At 50.3% G+C, this 25,869-nt stretch overlaps 4 protein-coding genes and 1 long non-coding RNA gene across 7 annotated transcripts in view; 3 read left to right on the top strand and 2 right to left on the bottom strand.

Annotated features, from left to right (window-relative positions):
* Nucleotides 1-513: 513 nt before the first annotated feature.
* On the top strand, nt 514-2,680 carry GSC2 (goosecoid homeobox 2). Its single transcript, XM_063351139.1, has 3 exons — nt 514-1,012; nt 1,559-1,806; nt 2,359-2,680. The coding sequence occupies exons 1-3, from the start codon at nt 706-708 to the stop codon at nt 2,461-2,463; spliced, it is 660 nt and encodes a 219-aa protein (XP_063207209.1). The 5' UTR covers nt 514-705; the 3' UTR covers nt 2,464-2,680.
* On the bottom strand, nt 1,660-3,430 carry LOC134522892 (uncharacterized). Its single transcript, XR_010073166.1, has 3 exons — nt 3,026-3,430; nt 2,679-2,844; nt 1,660-1,784 (listed from the first exon to the last, which is right to left on the bottom strand). It is a non-coding gene; the product is annotated as an uncharacterized LOC134522892 (long non-coding RNA).
* Nucleotides 3,431-3,668: 238 nt separating this feature from the next.
* ESS2 (ess-2 splicing factor homolog) lies at nt 3,669-12,995 on the top strand. The gene is made up of 10 exons (XM_063351474.1): nt 3,669-3,877; nt 4,195-4,363; nt 5,311-5,406; nt 6,018-6,184; nt 8,151-8,268; nt 9,001-9,134; nt 9,282-9,384; nt 10,634-10,743; nt 11,665-11,780; nt 12,293-12,995. Exons 1-10 carry the CDS (start codon nt 3,680-3,682, stop codon nt 12,573-12,575), a joined length of 1,494 nt encoding a protein of 497 aa, XP_063207544.1. The 5' UTR covers nt 3,669-3,679; the 3' UTR covers nt 12,576-12,995.
* A 601-nt stretch (nt 12,996-13,596) lies between these two features.
* On the bottom strand, nt 13,597-14,529 carry TSSK2 (testis specific serine kinase 2). The gene has a single exon (XM_063351330.1). It carries the CDS (start codon nt 14,521-14,523, stop codon nt 13,597-13,599), a length of 927 nt encoding a protein of 308 aa, XP_063207400.1. The 5' UTR covers nt 14,524-14,529.
* Nucleotides 14,530-21,312: 6,783 nt separating this feature from the next.
* The window catches only part of DGCR2 (DiGeorge syndrome critical region gene 2), a 48,937-nt gene continuing 44,380 nt past the window's right edge, over nt 21,313-25,869 (top strand). For all 3 annotated transcript variants that reach the window (XM_063350966.1, XM_063350965.1, XM_063350964.1), the window contains exon 1: nt 21,313-21,689. In XM_063350966.1, coding sequence (XP_063207036.1) covers nt 21,611-21,689 — 79 coding nt within the window. In that variant the 5' untranslated portion in view covers nt 21,313-21,610. The remainder of the gene's footprint in view (nt 21,690-25,869) is intronic.

The raw sequence follows: 25,869 nt of genomic DNA, 5'->3' as shown, positions 1-25,869 counted from the left end.
CACAGAGAGTTCTGGCGCAGCCAAAGGCTGTGCTATCGTTAAAAATGATTTTTTATTAAGCTGAACTCTCTCCTCTCTCATATTGTATGATATGACAGCTCTCTTTTGATGGGAAAGCTTTCATTTGGCCAGAGAAAGGGATAATTTGGTTCTTTTAAGGAGTTAATCCTCTGGTCCATTTCCGGGCTGGGAACAGCTATCCTCCCCCTTCCTTGGATCGGAGGCTGCAGCACAATGGAGATCATAACCACCTCAAATCTACACCCGAGATGGAGAAATCAGATTTCCTTCTCCAGTCATTTTTGTGGGATTAGCTAAATCTTAGATCCACACTAACCCTTCACAAAGCTGCCAAGATTAGTTAGAATTTATTTTATTCACAAGGGGGTTTACGGTTTTCTTTCCAAAGGGATTATATCTCTCTCTATATATATATATTTAGGGTGGTTTCAGTCATAAAGCAGCTAGGTTAGAAGGAGAAAAAGTGTGTGTGTGTGTGTATAAAAGAAAAACTCGGCTGCAAGAATGACAGTCACTTGAAATGCCAAGATAAAGCAGCGATTCCGGGTGGCTTTGCCGGTCCATTTTAAAAGCTATGTGAGCCGTATTTTTCCTTGCGAGACCCTGCTCCAGAGTGAGCGCCCAGAGAGCAAACCCCGCTCAGCCTGAGCTGCCCATCCCCGCAGCCGCTGCTGCCGACAGAGGATGTCTTCGGAGCCAGCGTCGGGCACCGATGCCAGCAGGAGAGGCCTCAAGAAGCCGTGTTCCTTCAGCATTGAGGACATCCTCTCCAGCCCGGCAGAGAAGAGCTCGCAGGTCCTGGTCCCGCTCTGCCTGCGAGGCATCTTGGACTCCGCACCCAAGGGGCTGTGTGAGCTGGAGACCATCCCAGCCAGCTCCCTGCAGGAGGAGGAGGAGGAGGAGGAAGAAGAGCTGGAAGGGGCAGGTTGCAACTGCTGCTGCTGTTCTCACATGAGCACCCGTTCCCTGCAGGACTCGCCGAGTTGGCTGGGTGAGTGTTTGGGTTTGATTCACAGCGTAGGGCTTGTGGAGGGTCGTGACAATATCGCATCTGACCTGCCACCACGGTGGCCTGCTCAGACCTCAGCTTCGCTGAGCTCTGCTCTCAGCAGGGCTCCCAGGAGCAGGCACTTTTTCCTGCAATGTTAACAGGTCTTTTAAAAGCAGCAGGGGCTATTTATTACTGTGCATTACTGTTTTATTGTAAAACACTCGAGAGGATGATGCTTCTAGGGATGGAAGTTCTCTGTGGAGTGTGGGGCCCCATGGTCACGCTGCCCGTGCACAGAGCTGTGCCGGTGCTTCCTGATGACATCGGTCCTGGGGAACTTCACTTGTCCTTTAAGGAAAAGAAGCTTTGGCTACATTGCGGGGGTGGGGAGGGCGAAGAAAAAAAAGTAACGAACCCTTAAAAATGCAGCTCAGGAGCATCCTGAAAGTTCAGAAATCCCCCATGTGGAGACTGAAACTGCCTCGAGCGAGACGGGTGTTTCAGCCCCCCACCCCTAACACTGCTGCTGTACCTCTCCCCTTGCAGACGCCCGGTTCCCCTGGCCCATGCGTCTCTTCCACTCGGCTGTCAGGGTCTGTAAGAGCCCCCAGGGGAACCCGAGCGAGCTGCAGACTTTCCACCAGATCCAGCGCCGGACGCGCCGGCATCGCACCATATTCACCGAGGACCAGCTGCAGGCCCTGGAGACGCTTTTCCATCAGAACCAGTATCCGGACGTCATCACCCGCGAGCACCTGGCAAACCGCATTCACTTGAAGGAGGAGAGGGTAGAGGTGAGAGCCTGACACTTGGTGAGGTGCTGTTTGCTGCCACCCCAAAAGCACACAGTCCGGGGCATCGCGCTGTCTGTTTTGGGAGCTGCAGACCCAGGGCCTCATTTTAAAAACCATTCTTGGGTATTTGACAAAACACAGTTTCGGTTTGGTAAACTATGGGAGGATATAAACACTTCTGCTGGGCTGATTTGTTCTGGTATCTGTTCCCATAAACCCACGCACTCCCCTTCTCCTGGAATCACCTATGTAAACACACAGACGTGCCCAGTTCTGCCCATCCCCTGCACCCACGGGTATATTCCTCATTTATGTGATCTGCCTGACTTCTGAATTTGCCATGACGGGGTCCCAGCTCCCTCGCGCCCCTTACATGTATGTGAACAGGATTGCAGGGGAGGGAGTGATTGGATTTTGTATCAAGCTTTTATATCGGGAAATACAATGCAGCATCCTAAAGCTGACATTGTACAGTCCAGGAGTGTAACTGCTTGCGCCGCTGCAAGTAACATGTGAAATTCAAAAGTTCTTTTCTTGTTTTGCACTTTCTAGGTTTGGTTTAAGAATCGGCGGGCCAAGTGGCGGCATCAGAAGAGGGCATCTGCCTCAGCGCTGATCCTCCAAGGCACCAAGAAGCCCCCCGAGGAGAGCTGTTAGTGGTCGCATCTCAGCAGATGAATGCCAAGAGCATCCATCTCCCATAGCCGAAGGGTTCTGTAGGGGGTAACCTGAAAGGGACTAATGAAGCGGAAGGAAATCTCTGTGATTCCCAAAGGAGGAGGATAGATAAAAGCAGACATGACACTTCCATGCCCCGGTTTCTCTTCCAAACCTAGTTCACGTGGCAAATAACCCACCAGGCAGATGCTTACCCTCAGATGCTTAAGCAGAAACCGCTCTCAAATGCCCGTGCGGGGGATGGAGCTGTACCAGTGTTAAATACGTGTGCTTCAGGAGAAGGGGAGACTCCCCTTCTTGTCTTTGCTCTGTGCAGGTAGTATTTGTGCTTGCTTTACTACTGTAGATTTGCAAAGTATCCTGCAAATGAATGCGTCCTATTTTCAGCACCCCAATGGCATCTGGAGTTGCTTTTGGGGTTGGGCTTAGTGAGCCGGCAGTTTGCTCCTTAACAAAGAAACGCGGGTTTCTCCCTCCCGCCCGCGGCGGAGGCGATCCACCTGTTGTGGCGAGGGTCTGGCGTGGGGAGCGTTCGGCTCACCTCCACCCTGCCCGCGCCAGTCCCCTGTCAGCGCCGTGTCCGTGTCCCCAGCAGGGCCAAAGGCGAACCACGTCCTGTAAAGCAGTGAAATAAATAAAACTGTCCCGTCACCTCTGCCGGTGCTGTGGGGAGACGGCGGCGGGGGGCCCTGCCTGTGCCCGATGGCGGGGCCTGCTCCCCCCAGGGCCTTCGCCTGCCTCACGGCCCCGGGAGGCCTCCGCCTATCCCGCGGCCCTGGAGCGGCCTTCCACAGCCCTCCAGCACCCGGGCGGCGGTCCCGCTCCCCGGGGGTGTCTCTGAGGCGCCCTGCGGGCGGTCGTGGGGGCGCTGGAGGGGACAGACCCAACGCGCGGCCTGTGGGTGCCGGGGGCCGGTGTCCCGGGCGCAGCCCCCCGCGGCCCGGCAGAGCCCGGCCCGTGAGGCCGCCCCTCCGCCGGGCCGAGGTCGCGCCGTTGAACCGGAGCGGCACCGGGCGGGTCCTCCCGGCCGACAGGGGGCGCGCTGGCCGCCGCGTCCTCTGCGCCGTGCGTCTCCCCGGGGCGGGGCGGGGGGGGTGTCTCCCCGTGGCGCGGAGGTGTGACGTCACGGCGCGTCGCGCTGGCGACGGTGTCTGCGGAGGGTCAGGGCGCTCGCGGCCGCCCGGGTTCCGGTGCGATGGAGGCGGCGGCGGCGGCGGCTCCAGAGGCCCCCTCCGGCGCCGTGGTGCCGGCTGCCGCCGTGGGCGCCGCCGTGGCGACGGGAAAGGGGGCGACGGGAAAGGGGGCGACGGGAAAGGGGGCGACGGGAAAGGGGGCGACCTCACCGGCTGCGAGGCGCCCGAAGAAGATCCTGGATGAGGAGGCCTACATCGAGGTAGGCTGGCGGGCCTGGGCCTCTCCTGGCAGCCAGGCCGGGCGGCTTCCGCCTCGGATCGCCCCGGCTCGGGTCCGCCCGCGGCCGCTGCCCGCTCGAACGCCGGCCGCGGGCCGGGCCTAGGGCCGCGGCAGCTCTGGGGCCGCCGCTTGGGCTCCCACACCGGCTGCGGCGCCAGCTGTCAGCGCGGCCCAGCCTCGGCTGGAAGCACCCGAGTGCTGCCTGTCCGTCCCGGGGGCTGCCCGTGGCCAGCCCCGGGCCGAGCCGGCGCTCCTAGGTGTCCCAACACGGCCTTGCAGTTGTCCCTCTGTTTGTAGGGCTTAGAGAAGATCATTCAGCGAGATTTCTTTCCTGACGTGGAGAAGTTGCGAGCGCAGAAGGAATATCTGGAGGCTGAAGAAAACGGTGACTTGGAGAAAATGAGACAAATTGCTATCAAGTTTGGCTCCTCCTTGGGCAAATCATCGAGGGGCACACCTGCACCCTGTAAGAACTGGCTCAATGAGGCATAAAGGTTTTATGTCTGATATTACTGCTCGGGTTTATCTAACTTTGTGCGGGCAGTGCTTATCCTAAAGAATCAAGATTGACATGGTGTGGGAATTAGTATACCAGATGGGGCAATAGCCAGTATCTGATGACTGATACTGAATTTGTCTTTGATGTTGTCTAATAATTCCTTCTTGGGGGATGGTTTTGGAAAAAACAGCTATTGAATACCCATTTCTCATGGGCATCTTTTGCCAAGTTCCTGCTCCCTTGGGAATGTTACATGCTCTGATGTGCAATATTATGCTATCAGAAACTGTAAGCTATATTTTTAATCATTATTATAGTTTTAGGGGTTCTTGTTGCGTCTACAGACATGTAAGATTTTAATATATTGAGGACAGAAGGTGTTGTGTTGGAAGCTCGTGATTACCAAAGGTTTGCCCAGCAGGCATCTGCTCCCCTGGTGTATGTTTGCTTTCACTTCAAGTTCACTTGTTTCTTCTAAAGCCCAGTCCCTGGCCGAGCTCTCGCAGTGGGGTTTAGGTAACCAGCTTTCTCATGGCAAAGGGCATGTGTCACCAAGTGTTTCCCTTCTTCCCCAACTGCAGGTGCTGGCCCTGGCCTTGGTTAGGATTGTTATGCTGGCTGCTTGATTCTTTTGGCAAAAGCTGTAGATAGGGTAGCAAATATATTGGGCTGTGGCTCTTCTGTGAATTTTTCTCAGCAGGAGAAAAATAATGTCTTAGATGAGAGCAAAATCTTGTTCTGTGGTTGAGACAGAATAGAATATTTTGGTGTCTTTTCATAATTTTTTAATTAAATTGTTTTTCTTTTGATATGTTTTCTGTGACTTGTTTGGCACCATTTCTGTGGTAGAAGATGTCACAAGTGTCCCGTTCTGTGCTCTAGTAACCATGTGAACCTTTTCTTTTCTGTCACAGATGTTACTCCAGCCACATTTGAAACCCCAGAAGTGCATCCAGGTGGCCTTCCACTGGGGAATAAATCCAAAGCTGGCATCAAAGCTGCAGAGGAAGGTAGGAGAATGATGTTTCTCTTGCTGAATTCTTCAGCAGCAGAAAAATACTTTTGTGAGCTCCTTCTCCTGTAAGGGATTTGGCTATTTAGCAGATATTTAAGCAGTTTCCTTTAACCTTTTAGTAGGTGAAAATGATCACTTCGAAGTTGAACTTGACCTAGCGTTTTACATCATGTGTGTGAATTCACAATTATGGGTCTCTTTATGGCTGTGTAAATTCTTAACTCTGTTGATCTCTTTGAAGGCAGTAAATTTTTCCTGTGTCCCTGAAATTAATTCTGTAAGTAAACAAAGATTGTAGGGACGGAGCTATTCATATAGTATATTAGAAATGTCTGCTAGGAGCTGGCCACTTAACGCATTTTCCCTTTAAAACAAGTAGCTATAAATGCAATAAAAGGTTCTATGTGAAAATTGGTAATACATCTTCCAAAAAATAATTTATTACGGGACTGCTCTGCGTGTATATATTTTTTTCACCAAGCTTCATGTTAATTATTAGTGGGTCGGTAGAAGTTTCACTGTCAGAAGGGATTAAGAGTTACATATAGTGCTTTCATAGAAAGGGAGGTATTGAACTTTCTCAGCCTTCTTCCCTCCTCTTGTTAGGAGAAGCAGAAAAAGATGATAAAGACACACTTCCCAGTCTGGACAGCTTCTTAGCAAAACACACGAGTGAAGATAATGCTTCGTTTGAGCAGATCATGGAAGTGGCCAAAGAGAAGGAGAAAATCAAGCACGCTTGGCTGTACAGTGCAGAAGAGGAGTACACACAGGTAGGGAAATGGCTCAGCTCTACCTCTGCTCTTCCAAAGTGATGCAACGGGGAAATACCATTTTACTGTATTTCTTTCTTGTTTGATTAAACAGAGTATTATCTTACCTTCTGTTTTCAAATCCTGCTGTAAATACAGATGAGAATTCATCGATTCTGAGCATGGGGTTATTGCATTAGACTGGTGAATTACTCTTATTACTGAATAAGAATAGAGAGGTCTTGATTTTGAATAACAGGTGCATGGGGTGGGTGATCACATCTAAATCTGAGCTAATCCTGGGTTTCCTGCGTTCTGTGACAGCTCATTGCTTCTTTTTGCAGTCCTGTTTTTTCCTCATCTATAATGCAAGACCAGTGTTGACACAGTCACTGGGCATCTGTCTCTTCCTAAAGCTTTGAGACTGTGAAGCATTGCACTAAGTGCAAGTATTGCTGTTTTTGGCAGTCTCTTCCATAAGCAGCAATACCAGGGAGAACAGCTGAGAGCAGTTCATCCATTGTTCATCCATCAGCCTTTTGTTATTTGGAGTTAGATTTTTTTTTTTATCTCATTTCAGTTTTCTGGTTTTATTATCAGTAATAATCCATTCAGCTGCCAAAGTAAAGTACTGTCCATAGTATGTCTGGCTGTGCTGTCTTCCTTGGCTAGCTTCGTGGGAGGTTCAGGAGCTCTTCTGGGGCTGCCATGTCAATCTTTCTCCATCAGCAGTGAGCAGCTGGCGCTGTTGCCAGATGCGTCAGTGATGGATGTGAGCTGCAGTGCCTTGTAATGAAATTTGGCACTGACGCATGAGTGCTTACTGCTGTTGTTGTGAGTGAGTGTTTGTTTTTATCCCAGCTAATGTAAACACTTGGAGTCTATTACAATAAAAATGCCCTCTGTGACTCCTTATGCATCTTCGTTGCTCAAGTGCTTTCATCCAGAATTAAAGGGTACAGAGCAGGAGAATGTTCCCAAAGCACGGGGGTTGTTTCAGGTGAAGGTGAAGTTGCCAGAGCCGGTCTTGTGCTGATGTTGTGTGTCTTCCTGTCAGCCAGCCCCCTGCTCAGACCTTGCATTTCCTTGCACAACATGCCCGTTTGTGTAGCAGACAACTTCACTATGCTTCATTTAACGTTTTCAGTGATAATACTGCTATTTAAATGTATGTGGACAATACCTATTAAAGACAATGTCAGTTGATGTCTCTAATATATAGCGTCTGGCAGTAATTGTCTAGTTTAATTAGTGTGAGTATTTTAAAATGGCATAACTTATTGGTGGCTGACTGCATTGTATTAGTTTCTTGGTGGTATCAGTGGCACTAGGAAGCTGATAACAGCACATGAGTAATCGTGTGAATATATCAAATGCTTCCATACCTCTACTGCCAATGGAAATGTTTGAAAACTCTGACTAAGTATTGAAGCAGTGTTTGTTCTTTTGTTACTGCTTGCCTCAGCTAATACAGTTTGCATGAGACTAGGCTGGTACAAATACTCTCTCAAGATTATGTGCCAAGACCTTGTAGACTGCCTTTATATTAGATATAACCATCGTATGTTACTCTTCCCTTACTTAGCACTGAATGCTTCATTTGAATTTTGATTAGTAGAGAAAAAACAGAAAAACGTTTGAACCATCAAAAGTGTTGTCACAAGATGTAATAAAAAAGTCATAAACATCATCTTTCTGAGAAGTTAGTTCTCACTTGATTTTATACCAGAACTGCATACAGAGTTGTTGTTTGCAAGCTCCCCCGGGAACAGGATGGTTTCTCAAGTGCCACTTGCCCGAGAGAGTGTGCTTCTGCCATGCCAGATGCAGAGTGTGCCAGGGCAGGTAGCTGAGCTCATGATTGAGCTCTCCAAGTTGTGTATGCCTGATTAAAAGATCACAGGAGTCTTTCAGACCTGTTTTTATTTTTTTTTCCCTTTTTTAATGTGGGTTGTCTTTTTTTTTTTTTTTTCCATCACCCTTTCAGCGACACAATGAGAACCTGGCACTTCCTTCAGCAGAGCAACAAGCTCTGGAGAATGTGAAAGCTGGACTGGAGACCTGGGAGTACACGGCTCGAAACACCCTCATGTATTATCCAACAGGTGAGGTGTGCGGGTTTCTCAGGAGAGGCTTTGGTTCTAGGCGGGGGTTGACTCCAAACAGTGCTTACGGCACTTCTGTAGATGGCCAAGGAGCTCTTACTGGTAATACTGCACTTTTTCTTCAGTGAAGTTCATATATATATAAAGTTGTTAAGAAGTTTTTCATTTTTTTTCTTTTCTTTATTTGAACCTTGCTCCTTTCCCTCTGATAGCAAAGTTTGATCATGTTCTATTTGTCACTGAGAAGCACGTTATCTGTACTACAGAAGCACTTGTATCAGGAGCCAAAGCTCTTTCCAGTTTGGTCTGTCTTATTTATGAGCATTTTCTTGTCATCTTTATTCATTCTTTGCTTCTACTCAAACGGTGCTGCTTGGGCTTGTTTGGCCCTTGGTTGCTGTAGAAAACTGTATCATTTGGTAAATGCAGTTTTCTTTTTGGGTATAAATGTACAATTGATAATTTCTGCAAAACAGTGAAGTAGAGAAAAGAAAGTCGTGTTGACTGTTTTAAAAAAATATTAAAATCTGATCTTAATTTATACATTTCAGGTGTTACAAAGCATATGTCTTGTGCAAATATTGTTTTAAATTGCTAGAGATACACATTGCCATTGCTGATGGATTCTGTGTTGTGCAGGAATGTGTGGCAAGTGTCGTGTTGGTCGGGAGCTTTAGAGCACGCTGCCCGGTGTTACCTGAGCCTTTCCTTAAAACCTTTCTGCTTTTCAAGGTGTACCTGATGAGGATGATGTATTCAAGAAGCCCAGGGAAGTTGTCCATCGAAACACCCGTTTTGTGAAGGACCCTTTTAGCCAAGCTGTGAGCAAATCACAGCTCCAGCAAGCTGCAGCCCTCAATGCTCAGGTTGGATAATTTTCCTTCTTCTGACTAAAACCTCGTTAGACTCTACCCTCTGGTGTTGTTTATCAACCAGGAGAACTCTGTGTGTGCTAGATCCAGCTGACTCACACCTTTCTCCATATGAGTGACATTTGTCTTTTTTTATTTCAGTACAAACAGGGCAAAGTGGGGCCAGATGGGAAAGAACTGATACCCCAAGAGTCTCCAAAAGTGAATGGATATGGATTTGTGGCTACCCCCTCTCCTGCGCCTGGTAAGAGGGTTTTCTTATTTTTTCTGATGTAAGAGAACTGCTACTGCACTTATTTTGATGCTCTGTCTGTTCAACACTGGGGTGTCGTTGGTTTAGAGAAGGAAGTAAACCTTCTACCTGTACATGCTTCATGAGCTGATGACTTTCTTGTGTACTGTGTGTGCCAGCTTGATGCAGTGCTTAAACGCTAGTGCAATACGCTGGCAAGAGAAGTCACGCTGTACCCGAGAGGCTCGGAGCAAGCTGCTGTGCAATTGCTTAGGAATCACCTAGAGGGCGGTGAGCCTTCCTAGGCAACTGGGGTGCTGTGGCTGCGTGTTTTAGCCCTGGGTGGGGCTTCTCTAGAGCTTAAAGATAAGAATTCAAACATTTCACTAACATTAAAATTCCAATGAGTTCAGGCGCTTATTTTTCAAAATGAGGAGCATTCTTGTCAGTGTCTCCAGTAGTTTGCTGAGTGATGGTACAGCCTGGCTCAGGGGGATGTGGCATATCTCACTTCCTTCGCAGTGTAACCCGCTGTTTTCCTCCAGGTCTACTGCTCTCTAGGTTCTTCCTTTGTCTGAAGACACTTCTGTATTATAGATTCCTTTTGTTCAAATGTATTAGCCACGGGATACTTTCAGTTAGAACAAACTGATTATTTTTCTTCCAGTTGAAATGTGGCATCTGAATTTTTGGCTGTTTTTTACCAGGCATTATGTTTCCCTGTCTTTTGTTATTATGCTAAAAGGTGAACATGCTGAGCCTTTTCCTGTGGAAAGCCTGTAGGTGGCGTTTGGAGCCCACCTCCTTTCTCCCTTGTAAATGCCTCTTCCAAACCCTGGACAGCAGGATTTTCTGGCCAGTGACTTACTTGGGCTCTTTGTTTCCCTGCTTTTAAACCGTTCCCCATGTTGAAGGAGCTTTCATACAATAGCAAAGGGGAAGACTAGTACTGTAGAGGGGAAAAATATAAGTGTCACAAAGCAAAAGCTCACCAAATGGAAAAATAAACACATGGAAAGGACAGAGCTGGAGTGTTGTAACCTAGAGGGTGACACAGCCACAGGCAATCCTGTGAGTTTAAGGTCATGCCCTTTTAATGGGAACCACATTTCAACATTGACTGTGATTTCCCCTGCAGCGGAGGAGCTCCTTTGTGTGTTGATGAATTTGCTGCATTTCATAATTTGCTTCTGTGGATTTTTTGTGGTGATCAAATAGTCAGATGTCTTACACGAGCATGACTTTTAAAATTTGTTTTTAGGTGTGAATGAGTCTCCTTTTATGACATGGGGTGAAATCGAAAGCACCCCGTTGCGTCTAGAAGGGTCAGAAACGCCGTATGTGGACAGAACACCTGGACCAGCCTACAAGGTATTTCCTGTCGGGAGTCAGCATGTCATTCTTTTCGTGGGGGGAGGACTAAGAAGGGAAAGGCAAGTGAGTAACTAATAGATTAACATTGTTGTGGGAGTGTGACGCATGTCTGGGCTGTGTTCCCTGTCCTTGAGACTAATAATCTAGGTTCTGCTTGGAGGGTGGAGGTGGGCATGGCTCTACTTGAAAGCTACTTGGTGGAAGATACGCGAGGTGGAACACACGCTGTTGGCAGGAGAGTGAGACTCGATATTTGGTGGTGGGCCCAGACAGAGGGGCTTTCAGAGGAAGCCGAAGAGACGCCTGATTTCTCTGATTTTGAATATATGAATGAATAATTGTTGGATTTCCCTCTGTCTTGCTCTTCTGGCTGTCACAGCCTGAGGCAGGTGTATCGCTTGAGAGTAGAAAAGGTGCTCTGGCTTTGCTTATAGCACCTGACCCTGCATGCCACCTGTCCCCTGCTGGTGTCATTGAATGTGAGCTGTCTGAGACTTAGTTTAAGAAAGGTGTAATTTGCTCTATGTGCCTCTGTTTCGTCAGACTCTGAAGCCCTTGACTGGTTCTCCTGCTGTTTAGCAATGTCTCTGTTTGCCTGAGAGCTGGCTGGCTACCGGCCAGGCCAGGCCAGACGCAGGTGACATTGTTTGTCTAGAAGAGACAGCAGGAGGAAATGCCAGAGATAATGGCTGCTTCCTTCACTGAACTGGTTTTACCATTTTCATTACTTGCTAAGGCAGGTTGGAGGTGTCCGTGTCCCCTCTGGCTTTCATACAGCAGCAGAGGGGTGTGGGCTGACCCCACGTCTCCCCGGTTTAGATCCCTTTAGGCTGGAATCCAACTGTGAAGGTGCTTTGACTCATTTATGCAGCACTCGTATGAGTGCCTTTGCGAGTGAACTCTGTGATGCGTTTATAGATCCTGGAGCCTGGGCGCCGTGAGAGGTTAGGACTCAAGATGGCCAATGAAGTGGCAGCTAAAAACCGAGCAAAGAAGCAGGAGGCCCTTCGAAAAGTGACAGAAAACTTGGCCAGGTGAGACTTCTCTTCTGACAGGAGGATTGGGGGTGGGTATTTTCTCATGAGATTTAAATCAACAAATGATCAATGTACTGGATGCTGGAAGAAATGCAGTCAGACTAAAAGTTTCTGGAAACCAGTGGCTGTCCCTGATACTCCCTCTTGTCAACATTCTGTTCTGCCCTGCAGCCACCCAGCAATGCATCTGGAATCGGTGTCTTGCCTCATTGCAAAGAGGAGACATGATAAGGTTTGCTTGGCTGGGTCATGGGAAGGACAGAACAGGCTTGAAGGAAAAGGCACGCAGTGCCACTCAGGTTTGGGAGGGATGTAGGAGGTTTCTCTGTCACTTCTCTCTTTAGAGAAACAGGCTGCATTTACCTGCGGGCAGGGTGACTTCTGTAGCCAGTGGGTCTGCTTTGTGGGGGAAATGGACACCAAGGTCACCTGTGGAAGCATTGATGCTCTTCCTGATAAACGGCAGATTTTTACTGTAAAATCTTTTAAAACTGTTTATTCTGTTCCAGCCTCACTCCAAAAGGACTGAGCCCGGGAATGTCACCAGCTTTGCAAAGACTAGTAAACAGGACTGCAAGTAAATATACCGACAAAGCCCTGCGAGCCAGCTATACTCCTTCCCCAGCCCACACAGGAACCCCTGCTTACAAGACCCCAGCAAATGGGCCTCATACACCCACGAGCACCCCGCAACCTAGGACAGTATCTCAGACACCGGTATCTCAGGATACTACGTCAATCACAGACAATTTACTGCAGCTTCCGAAAAGAAGGAAGGCATCTGATTGCTGAATATTCCAGTCACCAGCAAGGCGACAGTGAACTGGCTGTGCTCGGCTGTCTGCAAACTGGATGTTGTGAGCCACGGGCAGTAAAGGGTGTCTAGATCCAGCTGCCAGAGTGGAAGCCAGCGGTTATGAGACCTGGGACCAGCGTTACTCTAGACTATATAGTGAAAATAGCCTGTGATGTGCTTTTTGGAAGCAGAGTCTCTCCTGCTGTGGTATAACTTCCCTTTGAGCTGCATAGGTGGGATGCACAGGGCTGCTGTAGCAAAAGGATCCTTCCTGCAGTGGCAGAAAAGATTCTGAACTTTTGGAAAATGGCGATAATTTTTTTAAAGATATATTTCTCTTTTTAAGATGGCAATGCATTTAAATATGTTTCTGTACAGATATGTCTATTTATAAAATGTGGTAAGCCTTCCTAAAACGTTGAACTGGACTTTCTTTCAGCGTTTTGGTTTTGTGCTTTGCGGGAGAGAGGATACGACCATGTATATATTCAGACATGACTCAGAATTTTAGAGGGTTTCTCTTTAATTTAAGTGGTGTTTAAACTGATGTTCTTGAACGTACAGTGGGCCTGTCAGGAGAGGTGGTACATCATGAAAACAGTATGCATACAGTTTCAGACATCAGTTCACACTTCCTAATAATATGCCCTCTCACTTACTGAATCTAGAATGTGGTTGATGCACGCGTGAAGCCTGCAGCTGGTGTAGTCAGGAACTTGAGAAACGTGAGTGTAAGAGCTGTTAAATATCAGCAGCGCTGAAAGCAACTTTGCGATGTGTTTTCACAGTCCCTTCTCGACCCCGCAAACCATATTGGAGACAGGTCTTTGGAGAATAGTGGTGTTAAGCTGTTCGTTCACCTCAGCAGATGCACCTTGTCTTCTGTTGCTATACTTCATAAAGCAAAAGATGAGGGCTATTTCTGAAAGCGTCCAGAGAAGTTGAAACTGAAAATCCACCAGTTCACCATCCTCAGGAGGTTCCCTTTTCTTTCTCTTCTGCTTCCCATTCTGCAGATTAGGATTTGGTTTGCAGCTTGTGCTCAGGCTTTCGTTCGCACAGGTTTTGGGAATGCTCACCCTCTTCTGCAGCTGGCAGAGGGGATGGGATGGTGGATTTTGGAGCCTGCAACCATGAGTGTTTCAAAACTTCATCTATGCACAACCTCTGAGACACATTGGGCTGGAGCAAGTGGTAAATGAGGTCCTTGCACTCTACCGTCAGGTGTTTTGAGTTGGGGAAGGGAATCCTGTGTTGTTTCTGCATAGAGATCATGTTCCTGACATTGGAATCATCAAATGGCATTAAAGCGTAGACCATTGTATACAGGATGACACCCAGACTCCATATGTCAGAAATCCTGGGGTCGCAAGGGATGCCCTGCAGCACTTCGGGGGCTGCGTATGCGGCAGACCCGCAGAAGGTTTTGCTGAGAATAGTTTTTCCATTTTCATCCCGAGACAAGGATTTGGAAAAGCCAAAGTCTGACAGCTTGATGTTGAGGTTTTCATCGAGAAGGATGTTCTCACATTTCAGGTCCCTGTGAGCTATGTCCGAGTCGTGGCAATGCTTGATGGCAGAAGCCAACTGTTTGAACTTGATGCGAGCGATGTCTTCTCTCATAGCTCCTGTGGTCTTGATGTAGTCCAGGAGGTCTCCCTTTTCCCCCAGCTCCATCACGATGTACACTTTCCCAGCTGATGACTCAAAAATCTCATAGGTTTTGATGATTGAGGGGTGGCGCAAACGTTTCAAAGCTTCTATTTCCCTGGGGAGAAATCTTTCCAGGCAGTCCTGAGGAGTTTCATTCTTGTTGATTATCTTGATGGCCACGTTGCATTTCAGCCGGTCGCAGTAGGCAGATTTCACTTTGCCGTAAGAGCCTTCTCCAAGCGTCTTGCTCAGGCTGTAGCCTTTCATCCCAAGCACCACAGCGTCATCCATGGTGGGAGAGCTGGGGGGAGCTGCATGAGTGGGTGCTGGTGTGCATCATGCGTGGTGGCAGATGGGATGCCCACGCACCATGTGGCTGCCCTGGTGCTGGCGTGGCGGGTGGGTGGCACCCGGGCGCTGGCCACTGTGTGATGTCACAGGCAGCCGCCCCTGCGCGGGCACTCAGAAGGACCTTTTGGTCCTGCCGTAAAGCTACCGGGTGATGTCACCCAGGGCAGAACTTAACATCGAGTCGTGGAGAGACATTCTCCATAAAATGATCCTTTAGTTTTGCTAGCAGGACGGAAGTAGCTTAAATGTTTTTTCTTTCGTAAAATGTACCTAAGTCTTTATATATTTGTTCACGTCATTCAGGTGAAATTTTGTCTGTTGTCTATTTTGTATGTCTCAGGTGATCTTTCAAGCCCCCCATGGGCGTACTTGTGGTGTGCGGTGGCCTTGCTCCTCTTCGGCTAGCTTCCCTCAAAAGGGATGGGATGGGATGGGATGGGATGGGATGGGATGCTGCTTTTTCTCATCTTCACTGGGGCTGTGTTCAAGAACTGGTTTGGGTTTGGGGTTTTTTTTATTGTGTTTTTTTTTTTTTCCTTGGACTTGGTAGGGGAAGGAGGTTATTCCTCTTAAGTTAATTTTCTTCTTGTTCATCTGGCCCCTCCGTTTTGTATCTTGATGACTGGCTGCTTTTCCGTGCTCTGCAGATGGCTTCTTCTTAAGCCCTTCCTCGGTGAGGGAGTTATGTTTTGACTTCCAGCTTCTGCTGCTCTTGAGAAAGGCTCACACAACACCTTCCTCAAAGGGGCTCAGGGGATTACTGCTTTGTGCATTGATTGCTTCACCGTAATCAGCCTCCGGGGCTTTTTGTTTTGCCTTGATTTCAGCTTTTTGTTTTTACAGCTGCCATGCATGTGACTCCAAAGACTTGATGATGTTGATGATCACAACACAGGGGCTAGGGACAATCCTGCTTCATCCACCAGCAGAGATGACTGTCATTCTGAAGAACAGAAGTGATACGTCTGAAAGGCAGACTGGGCTTCTGTTTGGTTTTTTCCTCCCATTCTTTGAAACTTTGAGCTAATTTTTATAATTAGCCAAAAAAACCCACAGAAAGCAGTTTTAACCATACCTAAAACTCAGAGCTGCGGTGTTCTAGTACGAGCTGACCTTTGTGTGTGGGACGAGCCCTGTGCGGCGTGACCCAGCCGGGAGAAGCACCGAGCGCTTTCCAGCAGGAGCAGGCGTAGCCGGCTGCGTGCGCTTGCACCACGCCTGAGCACGAGGCAGCCTGTGTAACGCTTGACGTTTGCTATAATCAGGTGATGTTCTACCCAGGGAACATCCGTGGAAAAGCTTGTACAACTCTCTGAGCGGTGCCTGCGGCCTCCTGTGAGGTGTGGGGTCGTTGATGCTGTGTTTGTCCTGCTGGAGAGCTTCCTCTGGCGCGCTTTCCATGGCCACTGCCAAAGCTCCCGTCCCTGACTGTGGAAAAACCCTTCCAAGGGACCTGATTTTTATAGTGCACCTCGTAAAAATCAGTTGATCAACATGGCATTGCTAGGAATTGTGACTGCAATAAACTAGTAATTTTTGCTATTTTTAGTTCAAAAAACATTTTTTTTTTTCTTTAAGCACAAAAATCATTCTCAGATACTCATGAATGAATGCAAAGGGAGACCATTTACTAATGTTCCTGTGCTTTCAGAGATGGTCCATAAGGACTGAACTGGCTAAATAACAATTAAGTTCTTGGGTAACTTTTAAAACTAATTATTTATTTCATAATGATCACATGACCTGCTTACCTCCATGAAACGTAGGACCTCTCTGTTAGGGTTTGCAGGCAGATGGCCAGGTCCTGGCCCCCAGTTTGGGTCACTGAACAGCCCAGGAGAAAGGAGCTGAGGTGACATGAGAGGTGGCGGGATGCAGCAGGTGACAGGTACCCGCTGGAGCGCCCAGGGAAAGGGCTGAGCTTCACGGGTGGCTGAGGAGGAGCACGGGGACCATCTGGGGCCTGGAAGCCGGCGAGGCGGCGGTGACCCAGTGGGAGGTATCAGAAGCACCAAATTTGGATACAGATTTAGCAAGGCTGGGCCCAATGGAAAAAAGTAATTAGAGGAGGGTTATTTGGGGAGGAGCTGGGGATTAGAGAAGAGCAAGCACGGGAGCATGGAGGGAAATTGGGATAAGGGCTGGATGTACAGAAGCAGGTTGTGATCAGCATGTGTGTGTGTGTCAAGCCTGGTGCCTGATCTCCTCCATCTCCTCCTTCGATGATTCCTACGCATCCGCTGGGCGCGGGAGCTCTCTCTGGGCATGGGATGGACGTAAAGGCTCCGCAGCATTTGAGGGACTGTGGATGGGGTGTACATGTGGATCAGGAGCGGGATGGGGTGTGTGTCTCCCACAGCACTTCAAACTGGTCACGCTCATGCCAAGCTGCAGCTGGAATAAGAGAGAGGGCAATATGGTATCTTAGAATGGTTGGTTCCATGTTGTGCAGTTCATGCTTAAAAGCAGATTGCATAAAATATCCTGTGGGACGGAGTTGATTTTGTGTTCGCCCTCAAGTGAATTAACCTAGACAGCCCTTCTAAAATCACAGTCTCGATTCTGCCAGACTGAAGGGCCTTCACGTATTTGCTGGGAATGTAATTTATTTTCAGAGAAATGCTATAAAACCGGATCTCTTGAAGGGGATGTAGTGCTCTTCAGCTGGGCTATTCCTGTAACGCCTGCTGTAATGTCTGGCCTCCGCCTCCTGCAGCGGCTCAGCCCCTGCTATCTGTAATTAGCTAATCAGTGGGCTCTTTGTTGCCAGATTTTTTGGCTACTGTAGCACTAGCAGATAATGTGTCTTACAGGGACAAATCCAGTGTGAAAAACCATCTTGGTTGGTGAAGACTTGTGATTATTTTTTTTTCCTCCCCTTTTTCAGCGGGTGATTTTTCTTTTCGCTGTTCTGTATATCTGCATTTCCCTACGTGCCAGGCCCAAGCACCCCCATCCCTCAGCCAAAATAGCCCCCGCAGCTCTCCCGGCGCCGCAGGGATGGCTGGTGGGGAGCGGCAGCGGCGGCAGGGATGGCCGCAGGGGTTACTGGCTGCTTGGGAGAGATGGTGGGAGCCCCAGGGGACCTGTGGCCGCCTGGCACAGGGCTGTGACACCGTCACCTGCGGGTGGCCGTGTGTGCGGTCTGGGGCTTGGCTCCTGGCTGCCTGCAGGAAAGAAGAGGAAGGACCACGTGGGATTCTGGTTCTTATAAGTAGGTGGGAAAGAGGGGGGGATTATGGGTGACTTGGGGAAGAGCAGGATGTAATTTCGTAGAAAGTTGCGAGAACTGTTCGTGAAGAGCCGGTGAGGACGAGGGATGAGTTGTGGTAACCCAGATGGAGAAGGGAGGCTCAGGTGCCTCCGAACCAAAACCTGGATTACACCAGAGATGCCTGCTGCGCTTTTCTTTGTAAGAAAGGGTAAGAACGTGCTGAGCAGCAGACAAAGAGCAACACACGGGGTTTGGTGAGGCGAGTAGGTGAGAAGAGACTCACCGTCACCCCACGCCATGCTTTGAGCAAAGAGCCAGGCTGGGGTGGCCATGGGGCAGGAGCCCGCGCCCCAGCTCTGTGTTGCTGATCCCCATCTGCGCTCTGTCTTGTGGCAGGGAGCCGGGTCTGCGGTGGGACTTCCCAAAGCTGGTTCCTTCATCTCCAGGGCCAAGAGTGTTCCCCGGGGCCGAGGCAGTCACCCCTGCCAGGGCGTGGGGCCATGTGGGGCTGCAGCTTTGCTCCCCCCCGCCTCGCAGGGCTGGGGCTCTGCGCTGCCTTCTGCTTCTCTGGCCATTCAGCTCGGAAGGGAAGCTGTGGTCGGAGACACTTTTGTTGTTTTGGAGGACTGGGCTATTTCTCTGCAAAAATGAGGGAAACAGATCCGCTCACTCAGGGGAGGGGGAGATGGAGCAATTCCCACTTCCTCATTTTTGTGTTTTTTGCCTCAATCCCAGCTCACTGCAGTTGGCCTCGCAGCAGCCCCTGCAAATCCCAGGCCAGGGTGAGATCCGGGTTCGGCCGCTCTCGCCGCGAGCCCCTTCCCTCTGCTCCTCCCGGGCACGGCAGCTCTTCCCAGTGCTTTTTGGGCACGGGTGATCTGCATTGATTACAGAAACACTTATTCCCAGCAAGAAACAGGGAATGCCTGATTCCCACCGGCTCCTGCACGCCCTGGGCAGAGGCGGTCAGTGGGTTTCACTGGCACGTTCCATCCCTGTCCGGGGCATGAGGCTGCTCCAGCTCCCCAAAACACGGCCCCTGCGCGGGCTGCCGTGCTCGCCTGGCACAGGTACCTCCATTCAGAGCTGGTGGGGGAATGAGGGGTGCCTTTCCCTGGGACAAGAGCCGGGGACAAGCAGCCGGTGCCCCGCTCTCAGGGTGGAGGCATCGCAGGGCATCTATTTATACACTGTCATGTACAGTCAGGCTCAGGCCCCAGGTGTCGCGGGCCTGGGGTGGATGAGGAATGTCCTGGATCAATCTGGGACATGGCGGCTGGGCTGAGAACAGCCTCCCCCCGCAGCATCCCTTGGGAGGAGCAGAGCTGGGGAGTCTGACGCTTGTGCCTTTGTGCTGGAGGAGGCTGTCACGCTTCAGGTCCCAACAGACACTCGGATCATGACGGTATTTGGCAGCGCATGAGAGGTAGCAAAATGAGTTTTGGCCTAAATCTTCAGACAGCCCCCCGCTGCTGGTGACGCACTCCAGCGGGTCCCCAAGCACATGTCCCTGGCCATGCAGCTCCCAGGGGCCCCTTGGGGCTCTGGGCTCGCTGCTACCCCAGCTTCGGGGAGCATCTGCCCCAAGGTCTTGGTGGGCATCGCTTTCTGCTGCCACATTAAGCTTCACGTTAAGCTTTGGAGAAAGCATCTCCCTGGCTGTGTCGGCCTGAGCACGACAACAGCTCCCATGGAGCCGTAGGCAATGGTTGCCTGGGAAAACCTGCAGGAGACCCCGTGCTGCTGCCTGCGGGTCGGCATCCGGCGCCCGGGCAGAGGCTGGGGGGAACCAGAAGCAACTCGAGAGCAGAAGTATCTGTGCATCCATCGGGAATACGCCTGAGGGAGGTTTGCCGCTGGATATAGCGAGTAATTGGTATTAGCAGGGAAACAGGGAGTGGAGTGCGTGAGATTGAGTTAAAGTGATCCTTACTGGAATTTCAGTGTTTTATTTGAAAAATTCAAATTGTAGCATGAAAGTAGAAAACATTTTGTTGTAAAGATTAAAAAAAAAAAAGAAAAACTTCCCAGGCAGCTCTAGGTAGCTTCCTGGGTTTTCCATTTGGCTCTGACCAGGGTTTTACTGAAAAGCTGGAATTCTCTGCAGAGGAAGGTGCCGGTTCCCTGCCATCCAGCAGCCACCATGGCTCGGCCGCCACACTTGTCCTGTGCCCCGGTGCTGCCCGAGGACCCCTGCTTCACTTCCCAGCATCGGAGGCAATTCCAACTCAATCTGGGAAGCAGGGCGTAAAGGTAAAACTGCCTTTTGATCCCAAATGCCACCTGGGCTGACCCCCAGCCCCAGCAGAGCGGTGGCACCGGGGCTGGGCTCCGGGCAGGGACAGCCACCACCCTGCCTGGCCTGACGTGCAGCAACACCCAGGGTCAAATTCCTAATGACACCTGTCACTTGCAGGGCCATTAACAATGGTCCAAGCCACACAATTAGTTTTCTTTATGCGTTTCCTCTCTGGCTGGGCCTGGGAACGGGGCGTGCGGTGTCTCCAGGAGGTGCAGAAGCACTGACACCCCAGCGCCGGGTGCTGCGCATCGGTGTCCCCCCTGCAGATGTGTGAAAACAAGGACCCTCTCACCCTGTGGTGGGCAGGTGGGAGCTGATTAATGAAGCGGGCTAACGATGGTCCAGCTGTGAGCCACCGGGGCTGGGAAACCCCAGGGCTTTGTGCCTGCGCCAGGGGGACAGGCTGGGGGACAGGCCTGGGAAGCCCCTGCAGGGCAGGGAAAGGCCATCGCGGTGGGGACGGAGGGGACCGGGAAAGGCTATTTTGGGGGACAGAGAAGGCTGTTTGGGGCTGTTATGGAGGGGATGGGGAAGGGCCACCCCAGCTGGGGACAGGGAAAGGCTGTCCCAGGGTGACAGAGGGGACCAGTGGAGGCCAACCTGGTGGGGTGGAGGGAACGCACAAGGCCATCCTGGGGGGACAGAGGGACTGGTAGAGGCTGTTCTGGGGGAATGGAAATGGCTGGTGATGGCCATCCCAGGGGACAGATGGGACCGGTGGGAGCTGTCCTGAGGGGATAGAGAGGACCAGTGGAGGCCATTCTGGGGAGACAGAGGTGGCTGGTGATGGCCACCCTGAGGGGACAGAAGGTACTGGGCAAGGCCATCCCGGGGAACAGAAGGGACCAGTGTGAGCTGTCCTGAGGCGATAGAGTGGGACCGATGGAGGCCATTATAGGGGGACGGTGGTGGCTGGCAATGACCATCCTGGGGTACAGAGGGGACCGGTGGGAGCTGTCTTGGTGGGGACAGAGGGGACCGACAGAGGCCATTCTGGGGGGCTGGAGGTGGCTGGCGATGGCTGCCCGGGGGGATGGAGGGGACCGGCGGGGGCCGTCCCGGGGGCCGCAGGCCGCCCTCTCCCGCCGCCGCCGCCCCTCGGCCCCGCCCGTGCCCGTCGGTGGGCGGGGCGTGTGCAGGCACGGGCGCTGGCCCCGCCCCCCGCGCCGCCGATTGGCCGGGCGGCGCGCGCTGGGGAGGGGGGCGTGGCGGCGCGGGGGGGGAAGGCGGCGGGGAGGCGCGGCCGCCATCTTGTGCGTCGCCGGAGCCAGGCGAGCGGCCCGCAGCGTGGCGCCGCCCGACCCCCGCGCTGCTCCCGCCGCAGCCGCCGCCGCAGCCAGGGCCGCTGGCTCCCGCCCGGGGGCGGCGGCGGACGGGGGAGGGGAAGAGCTCGTTGCGGACGGGGGCCCCCCGCGGGCCCGGCGGCGGCGGCGGCCCCTCCTCCCGCCGGTCCTCGCGTCCCTCCCCGCGGGTTTGTGGCGCTGCGCCGGGGGAGGATGAACGGAGGATAAATGGTGCCCAAGGCGGACAGCGGCACCTTCCTCCTCCTCTTCCTCCTGGTGCTAAGCATCACCGAGCCGCTGCGGCCAGGTAGGGGCGGGGGGGCGGCGGCGGGGCCGGGGGTGCCGGTCCTCCCCCGTCAGCCTGCGGGCGGGTCCCGGGGCCGGGGCGGGAGGGCGAGTGGCGGGCCAGCCTGGCCGGGCCAGCCTCCGGGGAGCGGTGTCCCCGGGAGATCCCAGCCCCCCCGGGAACACCGGTGCCGTTCCCCTCCCGGCGGGGCCGGGGCCGGGGCCGGGAGGAGCCCAGCGCCGGGGTTGCGGTGGCCTAGAGCCGGTCCCGGGCTCGGTTAGGGCTCAGCCGGCGGCGTCTCCGCCGCTTGTTTATGCTTTTAAAAAGAGATGGGACCCGGCTGAGCAGTGGGGTGAAGCGTCGGTCCCCTGTGCTGGCTGACTGGGTCTTGGGGGGACTGTGCACTAGGGTAAAAAAATTCATTTTAAAGTTTGAAAGCTTGGGTAGGAAACTGCATAACCCTACAGGTAATCAGCAGTGGAAACGTGGCGGCATGACTAAGTTTTCAGGTGCTTCTTACTTACTCGCTTTTACGTTGCGGGCCTTGGGAGCCAACAAAACAAGACAAAACCTTCACTTTCAAAGTGCCGTATGATCATGCCTAAAAGAAAAAACAACCCTGTTGCATCTCAGTTCATGTGTCATCTTAGTTCTTTTTTTACTTCTTTTAGGGAATTAATTTAGCGATGGAGTTTTTGTGTAGTAGCTGCTAGGCTTTAAAAATGTAAAGATGATTGGCTTTGGAGAAATGGTTGGCATTTGCTGCTTGGCAACGACAGCTTTTCTCGGTACGTCTCTCAGTTGGGGTTTCTTCTTGGGTGTTGAACTCGCTTGGAGCTTGGCAGAGCCCTGGCGTACCTTGGGCTGCTCTTGCCCGAGAGCATCAATAGCCAAAGCGTGGGGGTGCCTGGAGTGGCGTCGCAGGTTTGGGAACGGTCCCCCACCGCACTGTGCGGCTGCTCCTGTGCGATGCTCTCTTCTCTGCCAACAGGAGAGTAAGAACGATGGTGTACTTTGAAACCTCCTTGGTCTTTCTTGTCAAAATAACTTTTATGACCCAGACTAATAAAACGTAACAGTATTAATGAACCGCATTTAAGCGAGTTCCCAGTACAGCTGAAGCACAATTGGGTCAGTGTAGGCAGTCTTATTGAAATAACTAACTTAGATGTTGAAACTGCTCTGTGTGCGCCTTGTTTTGTTTTAGCTTGTTTTTTTGGCAGTGCAGTGTATATATAAGGCTTATGATATGTTCTTAAGTAGCCAAAAGAAAAAAAAATATACATGGAGTTGCTAACCTAGTATTATTACAGTTGGAGGCTTTTATGTGGGAGAAGATACTATGTAAAGCTGATTTCAAGCAACTTCCTTGGTAGCTGGCACTAGGTGCTACAGACAGCTCAATTGCTGGCTGAAAAGATTCAGCAGGGATTCAGAGCTGTCTGTACTTTTACAGGTGGGTAGATTTGACCCTGAACTCTGTTGGTGTTGAGCATTGTTGCCTCTGAGAAATTAGAAAATGGCATTTTCCGTATTGTGTCGCAACATTTGTCGCTCCAGTTTGATATCAAATCTGTCAGCAGCTGGTGCTTGATGGGTGAAAACAAGTTTTTCACTGAGGTTTGCTTCTTGAAGGCAAATGAATTTTTTTTTTCAGTGGTGCTCTAATGTATCTGCTTTAGAGATTTGTGGTGCCGTAGCCACGCAGGCAGAAGCATCCTTCTGGTGAACAAACTCCAGCTCTCATCTGCTCAGGCTGTGCCCCACTGGCTTTGAAACCTGTAGCGTTAGGATTCCTCTGTGGCAACTCCGCATGAATTCCTTGAATTTTGCTGGAGCCATACGTATTCCTGAACCCCAGTGTGAAGTAAGGCAACTGGGTGAGGGGCTGCAGCTGGGTGAGGGGCTGCAGCTGGGGTTCCTCGCTGGGCGAGGAGCTCCCGCGCTCCCTGGGGAATGTGCCGCTCCGTGCCGCGGGGGCGGGGGCGGGCGGGGGCTGAGCTGTCCATGGTGACGCCTCTCCTGCTCCTCGCGGCCCGCCGCGCCGGGGTGGCCTCGCGTCTTGCTGCCAACGTCGTTCGCTTTTCAGCTTGCTTCACTTAATGGCTTGAGTCTACTGCTCGGATAGATCGCCCGTTTAGTAGATTTAATAGTATATTGGGTTCATCCTGAAGCAAAAGGCGCAAATAGGGAAAATGCGGCTCGTGCAAGTACAGAGGATGTACAGAACTAAATGTATCATTTTAATCAATGGTGAAGAAATCTCCCTTGTCTTTTTTGGGGAGGTGCATGGATTTCCTCAGCAGAAAGAGAAGAGCGTTTGGACTTAGAATTTATTTTCCTAGTGAAGTTTGTTTTTTCTCTTTACTTCTTTAAACCTGTGTATTGTAGCAACCATCTTACTGGTTTAGAAAGGATGCCTGCAGCTTGCTTAGCTTAAATCTGTACTTGGAGCTATCAAATGAGTGCTGCAGAGTGATGGGAGGTTTTATGTACTCCAAGATGAATGTGTAGTTCCTTCACAATTCAGTCCCAGCGAATCAGGCACCTCTTTGTGCTTCCATGTTAATTTGACACTAGCTTTGTATCCGTGTTCTTGCTGTGCTCTTCAGATAAATAAAACCTTCTTTTCAGCCTCCTCAACTGTAGTATCTTTTCAGGGCAATCTGAAAGGCAGTGATTTTACGTAGAACTATTTTTTATGCATTTAGGGTGAGATAGGTTTTAGTAAATTAGGAGAGAAATTAAATAAAATTTACTCTTATTCCTGATTTTTCCATCTTGGTTACACGACTCTGTTTTACATGGCTGCCATCACTAACAGCATCAGGTACATCCAACATACCGTGACATCAGCCCTGGCTGTGGAGACTTGGGTTCCTGAAGGTACCATGGGCAGTTAGATTTTCTGAGCCTGTGGACTCTGAATGGTAATTTTATGCCTTTGAGAATCTCCGCTTGGATTTTTTTTTTTGGTCCCAGTGTTTCCCTCTTTCCCTTTTTAACTGTTTTGACCATAAGCTACTTGTTTTGACTAGTTGCCCACTTTGTAATGCATTGTTGAAAGTGTTGTTTGTTTTTTTTTTTTTAAAGTAGGGCATTTCTTCTTGAATTGCAGTAATCATTATGTGTTTGGAAGCTGCTAATGTGAATTGAAGCTGAACGTATCAGACTTCTCCAACTGTATGGGTGAAAGTGAAGGACTAAGTATTTCCTTTAAGCACTTACTGAATTGATTATATCTGGTGTTCAGACACTTGTTTTGGGGGATATTTACCACAGTAGTGTTTGGCTTAATAATATCTTTTCCGGGACAACTCAAAACATCTGCTTCAGGTTATCTGAGTAGCTGGCTGAGAGCTGTCTTTATGTGAAGAAATATTTCAGTGGTCTGTTAACTGAGTCACAGTAAACTGTACTGGTGCTAGTTTGGATTTAGAGCGAGTTTCTGAACATTAGTGCGTTTCTGTTGGTTGACTAAAGGGCATCAGAGAGGTAAATTGTTCTGAATTCAGTTTTGTAGCACTGTTTGAGAATATGTAAGAAGTTCCTGTTTCTTTTAACATCCCATTGCACAATCAAAAAGCAAAGGTTTCGGTGTCTTTATGTAATGTTGGGAACTTAAACAGTCTGGAATGATCAGGACAACATGTTTCAGAATAGTGTTTAGAGGATTAATTAAGATCATCATCGCTAAAGACAATAACATGTTTTCATATTTCTCTAACAAGATACTGCTGCTTGCTAATGGAAAACACTTAAACATGGTCAGGCTTTATATTGGATTTTGTAATAGTGGTTTAGTATGGAGCCTTGTGAATGTAGGTCATCGGGCTTTCTTATTAGAGCATTTGCCAGGCAGCTAAAAGCCAATTGAGTTCTTGTTCTTGCAGCTTTTTTTTTCTCCACTTCAAAGCTAGCTAGAGGAAGTAATTTCATTACCCAAGTTCTGTTTTTAAAAATTTTGCACAACTTACCTAATAGGCAGTGCTTAGAAAGACTTGCCAGTGCAAGTGGTCTAATTAAAAAGCCCCACAACTTCAGCTTAAATTTTTATCTTTTCATAAGCTTTGGTGCTTGCTTGTTGTACCTGACTGACTGTTGTGCTAGAACTTACCGGTGGAGTGTTTGTATCTTCAAACAATACAGTCCTAATGTACCTAAATTGCTGGCTCTTTTCTGTCACTTAGTCAAAAGTTGT

This window comes from Chroicocephalus ridibundus, chromosome 13, assembly GCF_963924245.1.
Source record: "Chroicocephalus ridibundus chromosome 13, bChrRid1.1, whole genome shotgun sequence".
NCBI classification, from domain to species: domain Eukaryota; kingdom Metazoa; phylum Chordata; class Aves; order Charadriiformes; family Laridae; genus Chroicocephalus; species Chroicocephalus ridibundus.
The sequence above is the reverse complement of the archived record's forward strand: the minus strand, read 5'-3'. Positions and strand labels throughout refer to the sequence as shown.